The 23,661-nt window shown below is 41.4% G+C and overlaps 1 protein-coding gene across 1 annotated transcript in view; it reads left to right on the top strand.

Moving 5' to 3' along the window:
• The window catches only part of OCA2 (OCA2 melanosomal transmembrane protein), a 339,630-nt gene that overhangs the window by 111,756 nt on the left and 204,213 nt on the right, over nucleotides 1–23,661 (top strand). Inside the window, exons 14-15 of the mRNA XM_032174444.2 lie at nucleotides 12,573–12,705; nucleotides 21,623–21,770. Of these exons, the coding sequence (XP_032030335.1) occupies nucleotides 12,573–12,705; nucleotides 21,623–21,770 (281 nt within the window). The remainder of the gene's footprint in view (nucleotides 1–12,572; nucleotides 12,706–21,622; nucleotides 21,771–23,661) is intronic.

Below are 23,661 nucleotides of genomic sequence, written 5' to 3'. Positions count from 1 at the left end.
AGGAAAAACAAAGAGTAACAGCTAATGCCAACAAAGAATATAAGTGGAATCATAAATAGTATTTATTTAATGGAATGAAATTTAGGAAAAAGGCAAAAGGAAGCAAAGAAATGATGGAACAAATATAAAACAAATTGCAAGAGTTAAACCTAACTATATTGAATAATTACATAAGATATAAATAGTTTAAATATCCCAATTAGAAAGCAGCAATTGTCAGATCAAACAAACAAGCCCCATCCAACTGTAGATGCTCCTCAACTGACTTTGGGATTACATCCAGATAAACTTATTGTAAGTTAAAAATATCATAAGCCAAAATATGTTTAATACATCTAAACTACTGAACATCATAGCTTAGCCTAAGCCCACCTTAAATGTGCTCAGAACACTTACATTAGCATACAGTTGGGCAAAATCTAACACAGAGTCTATTTTATAATACAGTGCTGGATAGCTCATGTAACATTGAATATTATACATTACATCAAAGTTGAAATGGTTTTGCACCATTGTGAAATTGAAAAATTGTAAATTGAACCAAATTAACTCAGGGAACATCTGCCTTATGCTGCTTACAAGACACACATTTAAAATATAAAGATACAAGGCCAGGGGCAGTGGCTTATGCCTGTAATCCCAGCACTTTGGGAGGCCGAGGCTGGTGGATCACCTGAGATCAAGAGTTCAAGAGCAGCCTGGGTAACATGGTGAAACCATCTCTACTAAAAATACAAAATATTAGCCGGGTGTGGTGGCGGGCACCTGGAATCCCAGCTACTCGGGAGGCTGAGGCAGGAGAATCACTTGAACCCAGAAGATGGAGGTCGCAGTGGGACAAGATCACCCCATTGCACTCCAGCCTGGGTGATGAGTGAAACTCTGTCTCAGAAAAAAAAAATGTATGTGTGTATATATATATAGAGAGAGAGAGAAAGAGAGAGAGAGAGACACAAATACGTTAAAAGTAAAGGGATGGCTGGCAAAAGACTCATCAGAACAAAGTGGCTATATTAATATCTGACAAAGTAGACTGCAGAGCAAAGAATATTTCTAGGATTAAAGAACATTTCATTATAATAAAGGGGTAAATTCATATAGTGAACATAAAAATTACATTTATACAACCAATGACAGAGCTTTAAAATATGTGAAACTTGGTAGTACTGCAGGAGGAATAGAGAAATCCTTAATTATGGTTGGAGAGTTCAGTACAATTCTCACAATAATTGAAAGAACAAGCAGAGAGAAAATCTACAAGGATATAGAAAACTTCATTATTGTTAACTAACATGACCTAGTTGACATTTATAGAAAACCCCACTCAATATCAGAAGAATGTATATGTTTTTCCAAGTGCACTTAAAACATTAACCGAAATAGATTCTAGGCCATAAGACAGATCTCAATAAATTTAAAAAGATTCAAGTAATATAAAATATTTTCTCTGACCACAGTTGAATTAAATTAGAAATTAATAACAAGGATATTTGGAAAATCCTCAAATATCTGGAAACTAAATAACACACATTTCAGTAATCCAAGGGTCAAAGAAGAAAGTGAGATTGAAATTAGTATTTTTGTACTCATCAGCTTGGAATGCCATAACCAAATACCATAAACTGGGCAGCTTAAATAACAGCAATTTATTTCTCAGTCTGGAGGCTAGAAAGTTCAAGATCCAGTGGATTGCATTCCCTGGTGAGGGCTATCTTCCAGGCTTGCAGATGGCCACTCTCTGACTGTGTCCTCATGTGGCAGGGAGGCGGAGAGAAGAGGCAGAGATGAAGCTCTCTGGCGTCTCTTCTTATACAGGCATTAATCCCAGCTTTAGGGCTCCATCCTCATGACCTCATCTAAGCCCTATCACCTCCAAAAGACGCCATCTCCTAATACCACCCCATTGAGGGGGCGAGGTAGGGCTTCGGCCACAGTACTTTCGGGGGAACACAATTCAGTCCTGAGCAATTTTGTGTTGAATTATAGTGAAAACAGAACATATCAAAATGTGTGGGATTCCTCTATAGCAGAAGTCAGTAGACTTCTTAAAAGGCCATATGTCGTTAATTTTATAGGCATGTGGGCTGTATGGTCTCCATTGCAATTACTCAGCTGCACCACTATGTAGCATGAAAGCAGTCATAGACAACACATAAATGAATGGATATGGCTGTATTCCAGCTCCACGTGTGCTGGTCCCTACTCTAAAGCAGTATTTAGAAGGAAATTTATAACACTAAACACCTGTATTTGAAAAGATGTGTCTCAAATCCATAACCTCAGCTTTATCCTATGGAATCAGAAAGAGAAATTGAAAGTAAGCAGAAGAAAAGAATATACACAGACTAGAAAAATAGGAAACATCAATGAAAGCAAAAGCTGGTTCTTTGACAAGATCAATAATATTGATAAACATCTTGCCAAGCTGATGAGGAAAATGAGACAGAAGATTGAAATTACTAATATCAGGAATAAGAGTTGTTATATTACAACAGAGCATACAGACATTAACGCTATTCTTACTGAAGATCATGGACAACTCTATGTAAACTGACAACTTAGATAAAATAGACAATTTTTTGGAAAGATACACTCTCTAAAATTTCACTCAAGAAGAAGTAGGTAACCTGAGTAGCCCTATATCTATAGAAAGAATCAAATATGGAGTTAAAAACCTTCCCACAAAGAACAAAACAAACATAAACAAACAACTCAGGCTAAGATAGCTTCTTTGGTGAATTCTCCCAGTTAAGGAAAAAATAATGCCATAATACCAATTCTATACAAAGCTTTACAGTAAATTGAAGAGGAGAAAATATTTCCCAATTAATTCTATGAGGCCCTGATATGTAAACTAGACAAAACCAGTATGAGAAAAGGCAACTATAGATAAATATTTCTTGTGAACATAGATTTAATATTTTAAAAATTAGTAAATCCAATTTAACAATATATAAATAGGTAATACATCTTAACCAAGTAGAATTTATCCAGGAATGGAAGATTCTTGTGATATTTGAAATATTAATCAATGTAATTTACTACACTAACAAACTAAATGAGAAAACCATACAATCATCTCAATAGATGCAGAAAAAACATTTGGCAAAATCCAATATCTATTACTGATAAAATCAAGAAACTAGGGATGAAAGAGAAATTCATCAACCCAATAAAGAACATCTGAGAATCTATAGCTAGCATCATACTTCATTGAGAATAACTGAATGATTTCCCTCTAAGATTAGAAACAAGACAAGGATGTCTGTTCTCACTGTTTTTATTCAACATTTTATTGGAGGCTATAGCTCATGCGATAATGCAAGAAAAGAAATACAAAGCATCAATATTGGTAAGGAAGAATTAAAAGTCTTTATTTGTAGATGACACAAAATTGTCCATGTAGAAGATTTGATGCAATCCACAAAAGGGCTCCTGCAAATAATAAATAAATTTGACAAGGTTGCAGGATACGGGGTCCATATACAAAAATTAATGGTTTTCTGTATTTAGCAATAAATAGCTGAAAATTAAAATTAAAGTTTCATTTACAGTAGCACAAAACATATGCTGTATTCGATATTGCATATGACCAAACATATGCAAAGCCTATATACTGAAAACTACAAAACTGCAGAGTAATTAAAGAAGATCTAAATAAATTAAGAGGTACACCTTTTTATGGGCTGGAAAACTCAATATTGTTAAGCTATCCGTTCTTTCCAAATTGATCTATAAATTCAAGCAATCCCCATCAAAACTATAGCAGGATTTTTCTTTGGGTAGAAATTGACAAGCAGATTCTAAAATTTATATAGAAATTCAGAGTATCCAGAATGACAAAAAAAGAAACAAAAACAAACTGAAAGGGCTAGTACTTCCTGACACCAAGATTTATTATAAAGTCTCAGTAACCAAGACAGTGGTTTTGGCATCAAGACAGACAAATAGATAAATGGAATAAAGTAGGGAGTGTAGATACAGACCCACACATAAGTGAACTACTGATTTTTGACAAAGAAGGTGCAAAGCCAAGTTAGCAGAGACAAGATAGCGTTTTCCACAAATTGTCCTGGAACAAATGGATATTCATATGCAGGAAAAATGAACTTCAGTCCACACCTCCCACTATATCCACAAATTAACTCGAACTGGATCATAGATGTAAGTGTAAAACCTAAAACCTTAATTTCTAGTGGAAAACCTAAGTTGTAGTAGAATAGGTAGAAAAATAGTTCAAGTGAAGATGTGGCTACTGTACTTCATTAGACTCTTATTAGAACTTGGCTTTCAACTTGTTATTTTTTCTCTTCTTTTTATGACAGCATTTAATGAATGCTGCAACAGTTTAACTCTCCTGACTAACACCACATTAGTGTTAATGTAAAATCCTAGGCATGGTGTGTTTCTTACACACAACCTGAGTTAACTCTGCATCATTTTAAGCCTGCCTTTACAGTCCTAGATCAAAATATTCTGAACTAAACAATACTATGTGACCCAAGACAGACACTGGCTGTGTTTCTACCAAGCCATGTAGAAAACTGAGGGCAAAAAGCAGTCTGTCAGACCACTGCTACAATCCTCCATGGCATACTGACAAGCCGTTTTAAGATATCCAGATTTTAAATATGATGGTAGGAGACAAAGGTGAGGTTTTTGCAAAAATACTCAGAAGGCCCTGGAGGTGAGTACCCTCTGTGGTCTTGCTGAGGCTCAGCCCAGGCTTGTCATACAATTTTCTGCCAAAGTGACATTCTCTGGGGAGATGGCCTTAGGACTGTCCTTGTTTTACTGAAGATGGCATTCCTTGTCTTCTACTTAATGACTTTCCCTGAATTTTGAATTAAACTGTAATGAAGTCTTGCTCTGTTGCGCAGGCTGGAGTGCAGTGGTGTGATCTTGGCTCACTGCAACCTCTGCCTCCTGGGTTCAAGTGGTTCTCCTGCCTCAGCCTCCTGAGTAGCGGGGATTACAGGTGCATACCACCGCGCCTGGCTAATTTTTATATTTTTAGTAGAGACGGGGTTTCACTGTGTTGCCCAAGCTGGTCTTGAACTCCTGACCTCAGGTGATCCATCTGCCTCGGCCTCCCAAAGTGCTGAGATTACAGGCGTGAGCCACCGTGCCCGGCCTTGATTTTAATTTATTTCACAGTAGTTTGGAGATAAGGAAATACTTCTCTGTATGAAGACACAGATGCACTCATAGTTTCAGGGACAGTGTCTTCAGCAGAGAAAAATTGATAAAGCCTCATTATCAATAGTGACAGCACAGCCATACATTTGCATCACATGATGTGCATATTTATTTTGCATTGTTTAGTTCATCAAGGAACTCAAATAGGAAGAAAACAGATTATGAAATAAAACTTAAGTTTGAAATTAATTTTAAAATTATTCATGAAGAGGAAGTCCTAGTCAGAGTAATCAGGCAAGAGAAAGAAAGAAAGAGTACCCAAATTGGAAAAGAGGAAGTCAAACTATGTCTGTTTGCCACTGATATGATCTTATACCTAGAAAACTCTAGACTCCTCCAAGACTCCTAGATTTGATAAATGAATTCAGTAAAGTCTCAGGTTACAAAATCAATGTACACAAATCAGTAGCACTGCTATACACCAACAATGACCAAGCCAAGAATCAAATCAAGAACTCAATCCCTTTCACAATAGCTATGAAAAAATAAAATACCTAGGGATATACTTAACCAAGGAGTTGAAAGATGTCTAAAAGGAGAACCACAAAACACTGCCGAAAGAAATCATAGATGACACAAACAAATAGAAATGCATCCCATGCTCATGGATTGGAAGAATCGGTATCACAAAAATGACCATATTGCCCAAAGTAACTTACAGATTCAATGCAATTCCTATCAAAATATCAATATCATTTTTCACAGAATTAGAAAAACCAATCATGAAATTCATATGGAACCAAAAAAGAGCCTGAATAGCCAAAGCAATCCTAAACAAAAATAACAAATCTAGAGGCATCACATTACTAAACTTCAAATTATACTAAAAGGCTATAGTAACCAAAACAGCATGGTACTGGTATAAAAGTAGACACATAGAGCAATGGAACAGAATTGAGAATGCAGACATAAAGCCAAATACTTACAACTAACTGGTCTTCAACAAAGTGGACAAAAACATAAACTGGGTAAAGGACACTCTATTCAATAAATGATGCTGGGAAAACTGGCTAGCCACATGTAGAAGAATGAAACTGGATCCCCATCTCTCACAATATACAAAATAACTCAAGATGGATTAAAGACTTAAATCTAAGACTTGAAACTATGAAAATTCTAGAAGAAAACCTATGAAAAACTCCTCTGGACACTGACCTAGGCAAAGAATTTAGGACAAAGACCCCAAAAACAAATGCTGCAGAAACAAAAATAAATGGGATCTAATTAAACTGAAAAACTAATGCAGGCGGGGCATGGTGGCATGCGCCTGTAATCCCAGCACTTTGGGAGGCCAAGGTGGGAGGATCACTTGAGGTCAGGAGTTAGAGACCAGTCTGGCCAACACGGTGAAATCCCATCTCTACTAAAAATAAAAAAATTAGCTGGGCGTGGTTGTGCATGCCTGTAATCCCAGCTACTCGGGAGGCTGAGGCAGGACAATCACTTGAACCATGGAGGCAGAGGTTGCAGTGAGCCGAGATCGCACCACTGCACTCCAGCTTGGGTGACAAAGAGAGACTCTGTCTCAAAAAAAAAAAAAAAAAAAAAAAAGGAAATAACCATTAAAGTAAACAGAGAATCTACAGAATGGGAGAAAATATTTGCAAACTATGAATCTGACAAAGGACTAATATCCAGAATCTACAAGAAACTCAAACAAATTAGCAAGAAAAAAACCAAATAATCCCAATAAAAAGTAGGCAAATGACATGAGTAGACATTTTTCAAAAGAAGATATGCAACTGGCCAAGAAACATATGAAAAAATGCTGAGCATCACTAATCATCAGGGAAATACAAATTAAAAAAATGAGATATCACCTTACTACAGCCAGAATGGCCATTATGGCCATTATTAAAAAGTCAAAAAACAATAGATGTTGGCACAGATGTGGTAAAAAGGGAACGCTTATACATTGCTGGTTTGAATGTAAATTAATACAACCCCTATGGAAAATACTGTGGAGATTTCTCAATGAACTAAAAGTATATCTACCATTCAATCCAGCAATCCAGTCACTGGGTATCTACCCAAAGGAAAAGAAGTTATTATATCAAAAAGACACTGGCACACTTATGTTTATCACAGCACAATGCACAACTGCAGAGATATGGACTCAGCCTAAATGCCCATCAACAGATAAGTGGATAAAGAAAATTTGAGAGAGAGATATGCGTGTATATACATCCACACACACCATAGAATACTACTCAGCCATAAAAAAAGAATGAAATAATGTCTTTTGCAGCAACTTGGATGGAACTGGAGGCCATTATTCTAAGTGAAGTAACTCAGAAATGGAAAAGCAAATACCACATGTTCTCACTTATAAGTAGGAGCTAAGTTGTGAGTATGCAAAGGCATACACTGGTAATGAGAACATTGGAGATTAGGAAGAGGGGAGGTCAGGAGGGGTTGACGGATGAAAAACTACATATTATGTACAATGTCCACTACTCTGGTGACGGTTGCACTAAAATCCCAGACTTCACCAGTATATAATTTATCCATGTAACCGAGAACCACTTGTACCCCTAAAGCTAATGAAAAAAAAAATTCACAAAGAAAATGAATACTTAACGTAGTTCAGAGGAATAATAAACAAATCAGTACTAGAGTTTGGAACAGTAAAGAAGTCACATCTGAAAACTCGTCCACATTTTCTGAGCATTAGGCAGAAATGACAGGAAGTTGTGAGGAAAGTTCTTGCCACCTACCAATGCTGCACCAGGCTTAGGTCTCCCAGGTTTCTTGGGATAACTCTGTCGGTGGAATTTCCAGCACTGGACAGGTAGGTAGGGAGGACCTCCAGGATCCACCACATGGACAACCACTTATTCCCCAGCCACAAGCCTCCCTTGGGTAAGCATGAGTCGGCCTGGCTGTAGCATCCATGTGCACCAACCCACTGCACCTTCAGCTCCTAACAAGCTGACAGGATAAAGTTTTTCTTTGCTGGTTACATTTGCTCCTTTATGCCTGTTCTACAGAGACTCACCGTGGTGAACAAAACTATTCAAATATCTTTAAAATAATACCTGAAGTCTCTTGAGGTAAGCGTGCCCCTATGCTTCTGAATGGCATCTTCGTAGGAAGACAGGTTTCCCTTCATGTCCCAGGTTGTGTACTTGGATGCTTTTTATACTTTTCCCACTATACCGTGCGCTGGACTTGCTAGGACATTCTTCCCATTTTCCCACCATGCCCTGCATGCTGGGGCGTTCTTCATGTTTTCCCATGATGCCTTGCATGCTGGGACGTTTTTTCCACGTTCTCACCATGCCGGGCATGTTGGGGCGTTTCTCAGGCTTTCCTGCCATACTGTGCGTGTGGGGACATTATAGTTAGGTTTTCCCACCATGCCTTGCGTGCTGGCGCATTTTTCACGTTTTCCCACCATGCCGTGCTTGCTGAGGAGTTCTTCAGGCTTTCCCTGCCGTACTGTGCATGCTGGGACGTTCTTTACGTTTTCCCATCATGCCGTGCGTGCTGCCACGTTCTTCCTGTTTTCCCACCATCCCGTGTGTGCAGGGATGTTTTTCACGTTTTCCCGCCATGCAATGCGTACTGGGGTATTCTTCAGGCTTTCCTTGCCATACTGTGCATGCTGGGATGTTCTTTATGTTTTCCCAACATTCTGTGTGTGCTGGGATGTTTTTCACCTTTTCCCAGCATGCGTTCTTCAGGCTTTCCCTGCCATACTGTGCATGCTGGGACATTCTTTATGTTTTCCCATCATGCTGTGCGTGCTTGGACATTCTTTACATTTTCTCACCATGCTGTGCGTGCTGGGACCTTCTTCATATTTTCCCACCATGCAGTGCCTGCTGGGGTGTTTTTCATGCGTTCCTGCCATGCTGCATGTGCTGTGAAGTTCTTTGGCTTCTCCTCCACTACTGTTTTCCCCCACTCCATTGGGTGATAATTTAGACAGTGTCTCTCTCTTGTGGGCCCTGCTCTGCCTCTCTGGCCCCCTCTGAATTTCCTTTGCAGGTTTTCTTTTTTGGTTTGTTGGTTTCCACACACACCTTCAATATTTGTGGGCTCAGGGGTCTTCCATTTTGACCTTTTTTTCCTCTCAGATCAGCACTGGCTAGCAGAGCTCATTCCCTCTGTGGCTTGCTCTATTTTCAGCATGCTGGGATCTGTGTCTCTGCCAGAGGCTCTACCTTTAGACCCATGTGTGCCAGGACCCCTGCACCTATGCTTGATGGATTCCTCACAAGCATCGAGACCCACACCCCCGTCCGGCCCACACGCATTCCCGCAGTTCTGGGTCCTCTCCTTACTGGGCGTCTAGACAGGATTATATTTTCAAATTACACCATGCATATTTTACTAAAATATTCAATAGATTCAGCTAAACACTTCATAAGAAGTTTTTTTTTTTAATTTTTCACATGGAAGAATTCAAGGAATCATTTTGGCTTCAGCCCCTCCCTTACAACCTAATGGACCATTTTGACTTGTCACAGAGCTAGTCTGAAGCGTCATTCTTAGAAAATGATATTGGTGGGCCAGAAGTCCCTCAGGCGTGTCCCCTTAAATGTATGTAGATTATGAATCTGGGAATGTTCTAATCTGATTGGGGGTTCCTCTTTTGTTTGGTTTACGTGCCTAATATTTGGCCATTTAATCCATCAAATGAGGACAGTGGGGAAATTTAAGAAGAAAATGACTGAGTGGAGCCCATAACAAAACAATACAAAGCAGAAGTGGCACCTTGAAGCAGAAAGAGCGCATTTAGGCGCTGAATTGATATGAGTGTGCTGGTGGGTAGTTTTGTTACGGGAACACAGAGGAGAGTCTAGGAAATTACAGAGGCACGTAAAAGCAGCAGGGTGGCCCAGATACCTGCACCTAATAAGCTTAGTGCAAACATCTGCATCCCACTGCACACTGCATCTGCCTGTTTCCTAAAATTATCAGTTTGGATTTTTCCCTTATCATTGCTTTTTTGATGAATCCACCCATCAAAAGTCTACTAGCAACCAAATGCTTCACTTAGTGCTGTGTCATTTTGCTGTGGACGCACACCCAGGACCTCTTTGCTTTTTTTTTTCTTTTATCTACTCATCACTTTTTTCTCCAATTGCCCCAACATTTCAAATGGGGCAAAACTTTATAGTTATTATGTTCTAAAGGGACCAAGAATTACTCAGGATATAGGCACTTCTGTCTTCTTGGGACATTTTCTCTAAAAAATATTAACAGTTGCATTTCATGACCCAGCTAGTGTATAAATATGTTAGTACTATAGTTTAAATCATTTTCTCTGACCCACCAGTTCATTTTTTTTTTTTTTTTTTTTGCTTCTGAGTTTAGAAGAATTTAAAACAGTTTCATAAGCCCTTAAAAGTATCGTGGGCCTTTTTCAGATATCTGGGGTATGAATTATAGAGATAAACACAAAATTCAATGTAATACCCCCATTGAAGAACTATCGGGAAAGTGGTGAATTCTTCTATATGATCACCCAAAGCATTCCACGAGTCCCGCCTCTGTGTGGTTTCCCTGCCATCTGTCCAGGAATTAGCTTATACAGCTCCATCTGTCATTTATAATGCTGTTTTCAAGGACAACCTTTGGATGTACCGGTAACTGTAAGGGATTAAGCATTTCAGATTATTGTATATTGGCAAGCTCTAAACTTTGACACAACTTCATTGATAATGGTCTCTAGTTGTGTTGTATCTTTAATAATGTTGAAAGTGATGTCACATATTTTCTAAAAGCGAGAGGCAAAATACATAAATTTTAATAAGGAACAATTAATATAGTTTAAATCACTCAAACCCCGATCTTTGGAAGGTGATTTTCCAAACTCCCATCATGGGATCTTCACTAACGTTCTGTGTGAGTTGCCACCCCCTACCTATGTAAGAGATTCCCAGGGTTCCCAAGGCAGAGCTGGACTGCCCGTGGTCCCTCCCTCCCTGCCCTCTGTCACTCCCCATGGTCGTGCATTGCCACTGTGCCTCTGACCCCCGCTGTGGCACCTGTGATCCATGGACACTACAGAAAAGACCTTGAGTTCTTGCCAGATGGCCAGCTTCATGGGGATAGGAGCCTCATCTGTCCTGCTGGGGGCTCAGGAGGTGCCTGCACAGACGTGCTGAAGGTATAAAAGCACATGGTCTGTGAAAGAACAGAACCAACGAATGACGCTGCTGACTTATTCCAGGACGTCAGTGAAAGAACAGAAACAACCAATGACGCTGCTGACTTATTCCAGGACGTCAGTGAAAGAACAGAAACAACCAATGACGCTGCTGACTTATTCCAGGACGTTTGTGTGTGAAAGAACAGAACCAACCAATGACGCTGCTGACTTATTCCAGGACGTTTGTGTGTGAAAGAACAGAACCAACCAATGACGCTGCTGACTTATTCCAGGACAAATCAACCTAGTGGGGATTTGCTCAGCTCTAAAGATACCCTCAGTGGCCGGCCACTCGCAGAGCCCTAGGCAGGCAAAGGAAGCGTGCCGGGAAGGAGATGTACCTGCCTGGGTCCCTGTGGCTGGTCCCTATGCTCTAAGCGATCCCAGCCCTGATGGGCCCCGAGTGCCCTGCAAAGGGCTGTGCTCTCCAGCCATGAGGACACTTTCAGACCGATGGCAGGGACTTAAATGAAGTGTTTAAAAATTCAACTTACCTTTTAATGGGCAAATATGATCATATAGTTTAGTGTTTTGTCCCAGTCTTTTTTCACCCTATCTTGGGGAAGGCATCAATCTAGTGGTGAAGATGGATCAAGCCAAGGTTTAGCTAGATGTGGTAGCCTGTTTTTGTTTCTTCCTATGATGGCTTGTCATTTGTGTAAGAATTGGTTTTTGGTTTTCGACATGAAAGAAACAAACGTTAACAATTTTCAAAATCATGGTGAGGAATCCGTGGTCTTTCGTGGGTTTTGTGTTGGGCTCCAGGACCTCTGCCTAAGGTCCTGGAACTCCTGGTGAGCCCCTTCCCTCCTGGGCTCTGGCCCTCCCTGGACCCTGACTCAGGGAGCTGCTGCCTGTGCGGAGGAAAGGCCTGTCTGCCATTTCTTTTTGTTTGTTTGTTTTGAGACGGAGTCTCGCTCTGTCGCCCAGGCTGGAGTGCAGTGGCATGATCTCGGCTCACTGCAAGCTCTGCCTCTCGGGTTCACGCCATTCTCCTGCCTCAGCCTCCTGAGTAGCTGGGACTACAGGCACCCACCACCACGCCCAGTTAATTTTTTGTATTTTTTAGTAGAGACAGGTTTTCACTGTGTTAGCCAGGATGGTCTTGATCTCCGGACCTCGTGATCCACCTGCCTCGGAAAGTGCTGGGATTACAGGCATGAGCCACCACGCCCGGCCTGCCATTTCATTTCCCCTTGTTTATTTCCAGGGCCTGGACTTTGCCGGATTCACTGCACACATGTTCATTGGGATTTGCCTTGTTCTCCTGGTCTGCTTTCCGCTCCTCAGACTCCTTTACTGGAACAGAAAGCTTTATAACAAGGAACCCAGTGAGATTGTTGGTGAGTACAAGTGCATCCTCATGTAGGCTCAGATTTCATGACCATAATATTGTTGTTTACCAGGAGAACTTCTAATCAGGAAGTATCTGTTGATGGGTTGCTGGATGCTCAATACCAGTGACTCTCCACGTCCGCCTTCTAGTATACACTGTGTTTTCAGGGCTGCTATCATGAGCTGTGCCTCTTTAGTTTCCTGTGAAGTGTACTGTGGTAAAATGTGGGAAGTAATGGCCGGCATGTACAACTCACATGTCATAACCCCCTAAAGCCACATGTGTATGGTACAAATACACTAATATATAGACTGTAGTGCTGTAATAGTGTATCATAGCTTGAGTCTTAAATATGACTGCAAATACAGCAACATAACCCAGCACAGGAGGTGATGGACCCTGTCAATCAAGAGCACATGCTAGGCCGGGCGCGGTGGCTCATGCCTGTAATCCCAGCACTTTGGGAGGCCAAGGTGGGCGGATCACCTGAATCAGGTCAGGAGTTTGACTCCGGCCTGGCCAACATGGTGAAACCCCGTCTCTACTAAAAATACAGAAATTAGGCGGGCATGGTGTCACAGGCCTGTAATCCCAGCTACTCAGGAGGCTGAGGCAGGAGAATTGCTTGAACCCAGGAGGTGGAGGTTGCAGTGAGCCAAGATCGTGGCACTGCACTCCAGCCTGGGCGACAGAGTGAAACTCCGTCTCAAAAACAAACAAACAAACAAACAAGCAGCAGATGCTGAGCACCAGCCAGCAGGATGAGGGCTTAGGGCCATCTTATCATTTTGCATTTTCATCACTAAAACACTTTAGTAGATGTTTTGCTGAGATCGTTACTGACTAGAATATATTAGGAACAATAGATTATTTGGGAAACAGGCAGCCTTTCCTTGACGAGGTCTAGAATGTGGATGCTGTGCAGGTTGCCTGGGTAACAGGGGCATCAGGCGACCAGAGCTCAGCAGATGAAGGCGCTCTTCTTCTGTGGGAATTTGTAGAGCTCACGGATTTTATGTTGATCTCTCTCAGCCTTTGTGATTTTGCTGGCCTGTGTTTTACAGGATCTCACTTTGTCTTTGTTCTGGATAAGATACCCAGATTCCATTTCCACATGGACGGCTGGAAGCCAGGACATGGTCCTGCCATACTCCAGTTCCTCTGATGCTGACTGTCCAAGACAGATCTGTGTGACTTTCATGTTATTCAGAATTTGAGTATTTAAAAAATCTTATTAAGAAAACATTGTTTTGCATTCCTCCTCAGGATTCATCTGTCAAAACAAGTTTGTTCTTGGGAATATCTAGTCATCTTACCTGGGGGCTGGGACCTAGTTCAACCCATAACAACTAGTTAGAGGTGTTCAGAATGTTTTATAATCAACTAATATATGCAAAGTAAGATAAATTAATATATAGGTTTCATTTTCTGATGAAAATGTTAGAACCAAGGGAGAGTGATGGAGACTGTGACCGTGGTGGATAATTGGCCTGTCTCTTGGAGCTTGTGTGTGCACAGCTGTGCCTTAGTGGAGAGCTCAGCTGTCATCCTGCCCAACTATGCCAGCCTCTCCCAACCTCCCTGGTGATCACAGTGACCTGGGACAATTGTTGTATAGGCAGATTTCCAGCGTCATCCCCAGGAATTCTGTGTTGTTGGTAAGCTGTCCTGAAGAGTCTAATCTTGAGATGAATTTGGGATACACAGATTTAGATACATAGAAAATAATCTCTGTAATCAATTCCTCACCGTTCCTGACTAAGGAACAGAGAAAAGCTTTGAGGGAAGTGGGGAGGGATGGTTGGAAGTGGACACACCTGGTGATGCAGGAACCCTATGGCAGGGCTAAGACCAGCAGTGCAGGGTGGGGTGATTGCTCTGTGCCACTGTGGGGCCTAGAGGGCTGCAAATTTGGAGTGGTTGGTAAAAGTGCAGATTCCCAAGCCCCACTCAAGAGATCTGAGTTTAGCAGGCCTGTGGTGGTATACAGAGCATTGTCAGAACAGGCTTGGTTATGTTGCAGTGAAAAAGTAACCCTGAAATCTCAGTGACTTCCAGAACTGTGTTTTCTTCCTCGTGTTGGCTTTGTACCCCACTCGCCCTCCCCAATGGACTGGCAGGGGCTCTGATCATCATCTGTTCTTAGAGTCCTGAGCGGCTGGCCTTGAAGGCAAAGAGAATAGCGTGGGCCCACTCTGCTATCGAGTGACACAGGCAGGCCCCACCCAGTCACAAGGGACCAGGACAGGCCAGCCTGCAGAATGGGAGAGAGCATGACTTACATGGTGAAAAGAACAATAATCACCAGAGCCTATCCCTCTGATCACCAGATGTTCAACTCTTGCTGCTTCTTGCTGATACTCTGTTTAGCATTTTGTATTTGTGTACATTAGGGATCTTGATTGTAGTTTCCTTTCTTGTAATGTCTTTTTTTGTTGTCCTCATAGGAGGAGTACGGAAATATTTCCTCATCTTCAATTTTTTGGAAGAATTTCTGTAGAATTGCTATTACTTTTTTCTTAAATGTTTATTTGGACATTTATAGGCCTGGATGTTTTTGTGGAAAGGTTTTTAACTACAAATTCAAATCCCTTAATATACATACAGGAATGGCTATTCAAGTTATCTGTTTCTCCTTGAGTGTTGACTGGTTGTTGGTGTCTTTCAAGGAATTTGTCCATTTAATCTAAGTTGTTGAATGTATTGTTATAACATTTTTCATAATATTCTTTCATTATCCTTTTAAGGGCTATCAAATTTTTGATAATGTCATATCTCTCACTCTTGATGTTGATAGTTTGATAGTTTGTGTCTTCTCTCTCTCTTTGGTTGGTTTATCAATTTTATTGATCTCAAAGAACCAGCTTTTGATTATATAGATTTTTCTCTACAATTTTTTTCTCTTTTAATAATGTCTGTTGTGCTCTTTATTATTTTTTTTCTGCATACTTTTGGACTTACTTATTTTTTTCACTGGTTTCTTAAAGTGGAGGCTGAGGTTATTGATTTTATGTGCATCTTATTTTCTAATATAGGCCTTTAGTGCTCTAAATTTCCTTCTAAGTATTACTTTAGTGGCCTCTCACTAATTTATTAAATATTTTATTTCATTTTCATTCAGTTCAAATTATCTTATAATGCATCTTTTTATTTCTTCTTTGATCCTTGGATAATTTAGATGGTTTATTTACCTTCCAAGTATTTGGGAAAGTTTTTGCAGTTACCTAATTTAGTTCCACTGTAGTAAGAGAATATATTTCATAAATCTTGAATCGTTTAACATTTATTGAGGCTTGTATGGCTATAGAATGTGGTCTACCTTTGTAAACATTCTGTGTGCACTAGAAATGAAAATGTATTCTGATCTTGTTAGGAGGGATGTTCAGTGATGTCAATTATGTAGCTTAGGTCAGATTGGCTGATAATGTTATTCAAGTATTCTATATTCTTGCTGATTTTCTGTCTACTTGTTTTATTAATTATTGAGAGATGGATACAGACGTGTCTAAGGGTGATTATAGATTTGTTTATTTCTGTTTGTAATTCTATTATTTTGCTTTATGCATTTTCAAAGTTTACTATTAGGGCACATAAATATTTTGGATTGTTCTTTCATCTTGATGAATTAACACCTTTATTATTATAAAAACAATCTTTGCAATCCATGTTAATATTCTTTGCTCTGAAATATACTTTGTTGTTAATATAACAATTTCATTTTTCTCTTGACTAGTGTTAGTGTGGTATGTCTTTTTCCATCTTTTTACTTTTAACTTATTTATATCTTTAAAGTACAGTTCTTGTAAGCAGCATATATTTGCATCTTGCTTTTTTATCTACTCTGATAGTCTCTCTTAGACTATTTATATTTGATGTGCTTAGTGATGGGATTGAATTTAAGTGTAACATCATATTATTGTTTTATATTTGTGCTTCATTATTACCTTTTCTTCATTTATGCCTTCTTTTGAATTAATTGAGTATTTAAATATATTCTAAACTTTCTCCTCTGTTGGTTGTTACTTTTTTGGGCTTTAATTCTGTTTTGTGATTTTAATGACTATTATACCACTAACTTTGAGTGATATTATACTACCTAACATACAGTAGAAGAACTTAACACTAGTATAGTTCCATTTCTCTCTTTCTGGCCTAGGCTGCTTCTCCTGAGATTCCTAGCTCTGAGCTCACTACTCTAGGCTTCTCTGGAAGCCATCACCTCCCGTGTGAGAGCACATCCCACATGGCACTTTCTTTGCCTGTTTGAAACATGTATGTGGCCACTCTAAGTAATACCATCAGAAGTTGGCTGAGAAGCTCAGAAAGATAGAGGCTGATAGAGAGGTAAGAGATGGGATATCTGATGATGTCTCCTAGTAAGAGGCTAGAGTGGCAAAGACAAAGAGTTGAAACTTATATGGCAGAATCAGAGCTCACAATGGTGCTGGGCATTTGGGGTTTTGACTCTTCTCTGAAGATCTTTGACATCTTTAGCTTTATTCTACAGGCCACGGGGAACTACTGGATATTTGAAAGAAGGAATTTATCTATCTATCTTCTATTTATCTATCTATAATCTATCATCTAATCTAGGAAATGATCTAGGAAGATGATAGCTAGATAAATATCAGTCATCTTCCTATCATCTGGGAAATAGATTTGTTTTATTATTTTAATTAATAAATTAAAAAATTTTTAATTATTTTTATTTTTATTTATTTTATTTTATTTCTTAATTACACTTTAAGTTCTGGGATGTATGTGCAGAATGTGCAGGTTTGTTACATAGGTATACACATGCCATGGTAGTTTGCTGCACCCATCAACCTGTCATCTACACTAGGTATTTCTCCTAATGCTATCCCTCCCCTAGCCCCCAACCCTCCGACAGCCCCCAGTGTGTGATGTTCCCCTCCCTGTGTCCATGTGTTCTCATTGTTCAACTCCCACTTATGAGTGAGAACATTCAGTGTTTGGTTTTCTGTTCCTGTGTTAGTTTGCTGAGAATGATGGTTTCCAGCTTAATCCATGTCCCTGCAAAGGACATGAACTCATCCTTTCTTATGGCTGCGTAGTATTCCATGGTGTGTATGTGCCACATTTTCTTTATCCAGTCTGTCATTGATGGGCATTTGGGTTGGTTCCAAGTCTTTGCTATTGTGAACAGTGCCGCATAAGCATACGTGTGCATATGTCTTTATAGTAGAATGATTTATAATCCTTTGGGTATATACCCAGTAATGGGATTGCTGGGTCAAATGTTATTTCTGGTTCTAGATCCTTGAGGAATCGCCACACTGTCTTCCACAATGGCTGAACTAATTTACACTCCCACCAACAGTGTAAAAGCATTCTTATTTCTCCACATCCTCTCCAGCATCTGTTGTTTTCTGACTTTTTAATGATTGTCATTCTAACTGGAGTGAGATGGTATCTCATTGTGGTTTTGATTTGCATTTCTCTAATGACCAGTGACAACGAGCTTTTTTTCGTATGTTTGTTGATCGCATAAATGTCTTCTTTTGAGAAGTGTCTGTTTGTATCCTTTGCCCACTTTTTAATGGGGTTGTTTTTTTCTTGTAAATTTGTTTAAGTTCTTTGTAGATTCTGCATATTAGCCCTTTGTCAGATGGATAGATTACAAAAATTTTCTCCCATTCTGTAGGTTGCCTGTTCACTCCGATGATAGTTTCTTTTGCTGTGCAGAAGCTCTTTAGTTTAATTAGATCCCATTTGTCAATTTTGGCTTTTGTTACCTTTTTTTTTTTTTTTTGAGTTGGAGCCTTGCTCTGTCATGCCCAGGCTGGAGTGGAGTGAAGCAATCTTGGCTCACTGCAACCTCCACCTCCTGGGTTCAAGCGATTCTCCTACCTTAGTCTCCCAAGTAGCTGAGATTACTGGCGCCTGCCACCATGCCCAGCTAATTTTTTTGTGTTTTTAGTAGAGTCGGGTTTTCACCATATTGGCCAGGCTGGCCTCGAACTCCCGGCCTCAGGGGATCTGCTCGCTTCGGCCTCCCAAAGTGCTAGGATTACAGGCGTGAGATAGATAGATAGATAGATAGATAGATAGATAGATAGATAGAACAAACGGTGTTTTATGATTAAGCAGTGGCAGGTTTATAGGAAGTGACTGTAGTTAAAGGTTACTAAGGAATAATAAGAATTAAGAAATGTGAGAGGGTGAGGCCTGGACAAACAGGTAACCTAGGACAGGAAGAAGCAGACAAGGCAAGAGCTGTGCCAGCATATCCTGGGCGGCTCTTGGGGCTCACACTGCCCTAGCATATGTTTATTTTGATGTATCTTATATCTCTTTCCAGTTTTGGAAGGCCATCTTGTAACTTACCAATTAAATTTTATCCTTTAGTATCAAACACAGATCTGTGACACAATAATGTTAATGTGGAAATATAAAAGAGAATGACATTGACAAGACCAGGATGACATTTCAGTCTTGTGTACCTGGAGGAGCAATTGCATTATATAAAAACTAAGAAGGTAAGGGTAGGAGAGAAACTTCATGGGAGGAAGATAAAGTGTTTAGCTATGAGTTTGCAGCACAGGATTCAGAGGGAAATATTGGGTAGCCAGCTGGGTCTATGGTCTTGGACCTCAGCAGAGTAGACAGGGTGGGGAAATGACAGAGGAGGTGCAGAGGAAGCCTGGGAACTGATACATGGACAGGTTTTGGTAAACTGAGTTCTGGGTGAACCCTTCTGGGCAAAATCCCTCCCGACTAAATTCCTTCATAATTTGTATATTACATTTCACAACTAGGAATACAAAAGTGTACTACCTGAGTATTAATGCGTGGGTTGACCTGAGTGGAGCAGCACTTCCTTTTTGGTTTTATGGGTTAGAAGGCAGGTGGGTCCTGGGTGTGCATGAAGGTGGCTGAGGCTCCATTGGAGAGTAAGCACCTGCAGTAGTTGCACAGGGACTGGAAGGCCAGCTCCACTAACATAGCCTTGGTTCCCAGGCTTTGCTTCTCCAAACATAAAGGCATGGAGAGACTTCCAGCCTGCACCCAGGGGCTGGCACCAGAGATGAACCATGCAGATGTGTGAGCACTTTAAAGCTGATCAGCTGCTTCAGAAAGTGGCCCTTCACCGTGATGCCTTTAGAGAATGGCTGGAAAGTCTCTGGTACTTTATGGACGGGCTTTTAGCAAGATTTAGAGCACTGGATGAAATACTGGCTCTGTCTGAACTTACATTGGAGACCTTCCACAGATGGTGTTTTTGTGTTCAGTGTTTCAGAGAGTGAGTTCATTAGTTTTTTCCTTCACTTCCTCTTCCCCTTTCTTTTTGTGTTATCATAGCCTCATAGGTGGTTTAACGAAGTGTGAGACTTTTCAAGAGGAAATTATGGATCTGTTTATCTGAAGAGGCTTTGAATTATACCCAAGTTCCTTTTATTTTAGTAAGCTACAAAGCATCCATATGCACTCAATGAAAACATATTATGTATCTTAGTTCTAAAGGTTTTCATCTTGGTAAGTCTGAAGCTTTAGAAATGCCATGTGCTAACTGAAGTAGTTCTGGTGCTCCCAGGCTCTGCGCATTCTCTCTGAGTCATGACATGCTTCGTTTCCAGACTGCCTCCCTCTGCCTAACTCATCTTTGTTGTTGCAGTAGGTCTGCCACGCAGTGGGTGATGAGCACTCACGTACTGAACAGAAGGGGCTTAAAAGGTGGCGTTTTCCCTTTCCACTGAACCCACGATGTTCATGCTGCTTCCCAGGTCTTTGGGTGATCGCCATGCCTTGAATCTGCCCTGAGCTGCTCTTCCAGTGCCCCAGCGCCTGCTTGAAAGGCTTTGTCTTTTCATCCTATCTTTAATTCTTGTGATAGGCAGTGTGGAGCATTGCACATAAGGGGTGGTTCATGAAAATATTGTGCTTTCTTATATTCTTTTAATGGATATTTTGAGAAACATATATAATGTTTTTAACAGTAAGATAGAGGTTAAACGTAGGTTTTCATGAAATATTTGAATATCTTAAGAGGTAATGAATTGACACATCATTTCCTCTCTACTCTTCTCTATCAGAAGGTGTCTGAATTCAGTGATGGGTGAAAATTCTGCTCATTCTATAGATTTCAGCATTTCATCAGGTTATCTCTCTCTCTTGCCTGTGTCAGAGACAGCTCAGTGGGGCCTGGTTGGAGGGTGCCTCCCTGTCTTCTGCTGCTTACCAAATGCCCTGCTGGAGAGCCCTGAGCACCTCCTCCTGAGAATTACACTTGTGTTTTCAATTTTCACTAGATCTGCTCCTGAAAACCCTCAAAGATTGGGCAATGTCTAGATTTTGGCTGGAAGCAGATCCGAAATATTTCCTGCAAGAAGGGGAAAGGTTGTTGGGCGCTAGCTTTAATGTGTTTGTTCAAGAAACGAATTTATTCTTCACTGAAAGGGTTGAAATTGCATTACTTCACTTTTGTGATATATTTTTTTATTATACTTTAAGTTCTAGGGTCCATGTGCACAACGTGCAGATTTGTTACATATGTATACATGTACCATGTTGGTGTGCTGCACCGATTAACTCGTCATTTACATTAGGTATATCTCCTAATGCTATCCCTCCCCACTCCCCCCACCCCACAGCAGGCCCTGGTGTGTGATGTTCCCCTTCCTGTGTCCAAGTGTTCTCATTGCTCAATTCCCACCTATGAGTGAGAACGTGTGGCATTTGGTTTTTTGTCCTTGCAATTCGTGATAATTTTTAAATGTCGGCTTTGTCATCTGGGCTCCATTGCAATAGCTCGGGTGCTGAGAAGCTCTGGGTGACCTTGGGCTACCTGCATGTCTCGAGTCTGTGTCTGCTGTGTCAGGCATCGGCTGTGTGGGGAGCAGAGGAGGGTGTTGCTGATGTCTGAGGTCGTGGGAGACCCAAGCTTTGCCTTCCTTTCTCTGCAGAACTGAAGCACGAGATTCATGTCTGGCGCCTCACTGCTCAGCGCATCAGCCCGGCCAGCCGCGAGGAGACTGCTGTGCGCCGCCTGCTGCTGGGGAAGGTGCTGGCACTGGAGCACCTGCTCGCCCGGAGGCTGCACACCTTTCACAGGTACTGGGCGGGGTCCTGCTCAGACTGTGCTTGGTGTGCAGCAGAACATTCCATGGCCCTACAAAATAGCGACACTAGCTGTATACTAATGCGTGATATTTAGGTGATGCACACCGTGCTAAGCCTCTTATAGTACATTTTATCTAACCCTCACTGAGCTCTGCAGGGGGTACACAGCCGAGTTTAAGGACAAAAAAAACCAACACAAAACCAGAGGTTCGGAGAATTTGAGCAGTGTGCCCAGGGTTGTGCAGCTTGGAAGGAGTGGCGCTGGGGATGGAGCTCACACTCTCAACCACTGGGCTGTCCCATCTCTCCACGTTGTAATTGTTGCATGACAAAAACCAAAAACCATTAATGTAAAGACTAATCTGACAAAATATTTTGCCAGCAGTTGATTTTCAGGCACCTGAAAGAATATGAAAGCCCCACTCAATTTGTTTCCTGGCATTCATTGTTAATCGAAGCTGAGACTTAAAGGGTAACCATGAATTGGTGGTTTTTCTCCTTGCTATGACATGGTGCTGAGTTCCAAGCAGTCTTTGTTCAGGAAGCTCAGACAGAAGAAGCAGGAGCCTGGTGACCCCCCAAGGGATGCTGAAGCTGAAGCGTCCCCACAGCTGAGCTGAGAGGGGGTGGAGATGTCCATCTAGGCAAGGGGAAATGTGAACCCTTATAAACAAAATCTAGAATGGTCTTGCATGTTGCCATTCACTGAGCCCTAAGGGGTCACCCTGCATGGGTGTCTCAAGGTCTGGTCTGTTAGTGGGAGGATTCACAGGCAGTCACACAGAGTCCCACATAATCCTGGGATGAAGTGCTGGCTCAGTGCCATTGGCTTCATCCCCGGCCCAGGACCCACCTCGCCCAGTAATGCTGGAGCAGCAGGACTAGTGTCCTCAGGCCACAGGGAGGCCCTGAGTTGCAGGCTGGGGAAAGAATGACCAACTTCAGCAGCAGGCATAGATCTTAAAGGAGACGCTTCATAAACTAAAGATGGAATAAATTGTCCTGGTGTTGGGTGTTAAAGACACACTCAGTGCATCTCAGGTTACAAATGTGAGGAAATATGTGGGCTCTGAGGCTCACCACGTTCCCATCAGCTCCTCTGGTATTAGTCACACATGAGGAAACAGACCTGGGGAGGGCGTGGCTTCCCAAGGCCACACAGTTGCTGAGAAGCAGATTACCATGAGGGTGTCCTAAGGCAAAGTCGAGCTCTGCAGGTTTTATTTTATTTTATTTTTTTGAGACGGAGTTTCGCTCTTGTTGCCCAGGCTGGAATGCAGTGGCGCGATCTCGGCTCAACGCAACATCCGCCTCCTGGGTTCAAGCGATTCTCCTGCCTCAGCCTCCCGAGTAGCTGGGATTACAGGCATGTGCCAGCCCGCCTGGCTAATTTTGTATTTTTAGTAGAGACGGGCTTTCTCCATGTTGGTCAGGCTGATTTCGAACTCCCAACCTCAGGTGATCCGCCCGCCTTGGCCTCCCAAAGTACTGGGATTATAGATGTGAGCCACCACGCCCAGCCTGCAAGTCTTATTTTTACATTTTATTTTTAAAAATTGTCCTCAGAATCATTCGACTGTGTCTGCTGTGATTTCTTATGACCCAGACTGCCTGTATGGTCAGCCTCCTTTGATACTAAAACTGCATTCTTCATTGTGCAGCCCCTCTTCCCTAACTGGTGTGGGAGGAAGTCAGCCAGGAGGGGTGGGCTGAGTCAGAAACATGAAAAAGGAGAGGCAAATGGGAGCCACTGAAGGGGCTGAAACAGCAGGAGGAGACCACCCCGGCAGGAGCAGCACGGACAGAAAAGCCTTCAAAGCCGATCTTCCCCAAACGCTGGCCTCAAGTGATCCTTCCCCCGCGGCCCCCCAAAGTCCTAGGA

Source organism: Hylobates moloch, unplaced genomic scaffold, assembly GCF_009828535.3.
Source record: "Hylobates moloch isolate HMO894 unplaced genomic scaffold, HMol_V3 SCAFFOLD_14, whole genome shotgun sequence".
NCBI lineage: Eukaryota > Metazoa > Chordata > Mammalia > Primates > Hylobatidae > Hylobates > Hylobates moloch.
Note: the sequence above shows the minus strand (reverse complement) of the source record. Positions and strands in the feature narration are given on the sequence as shown.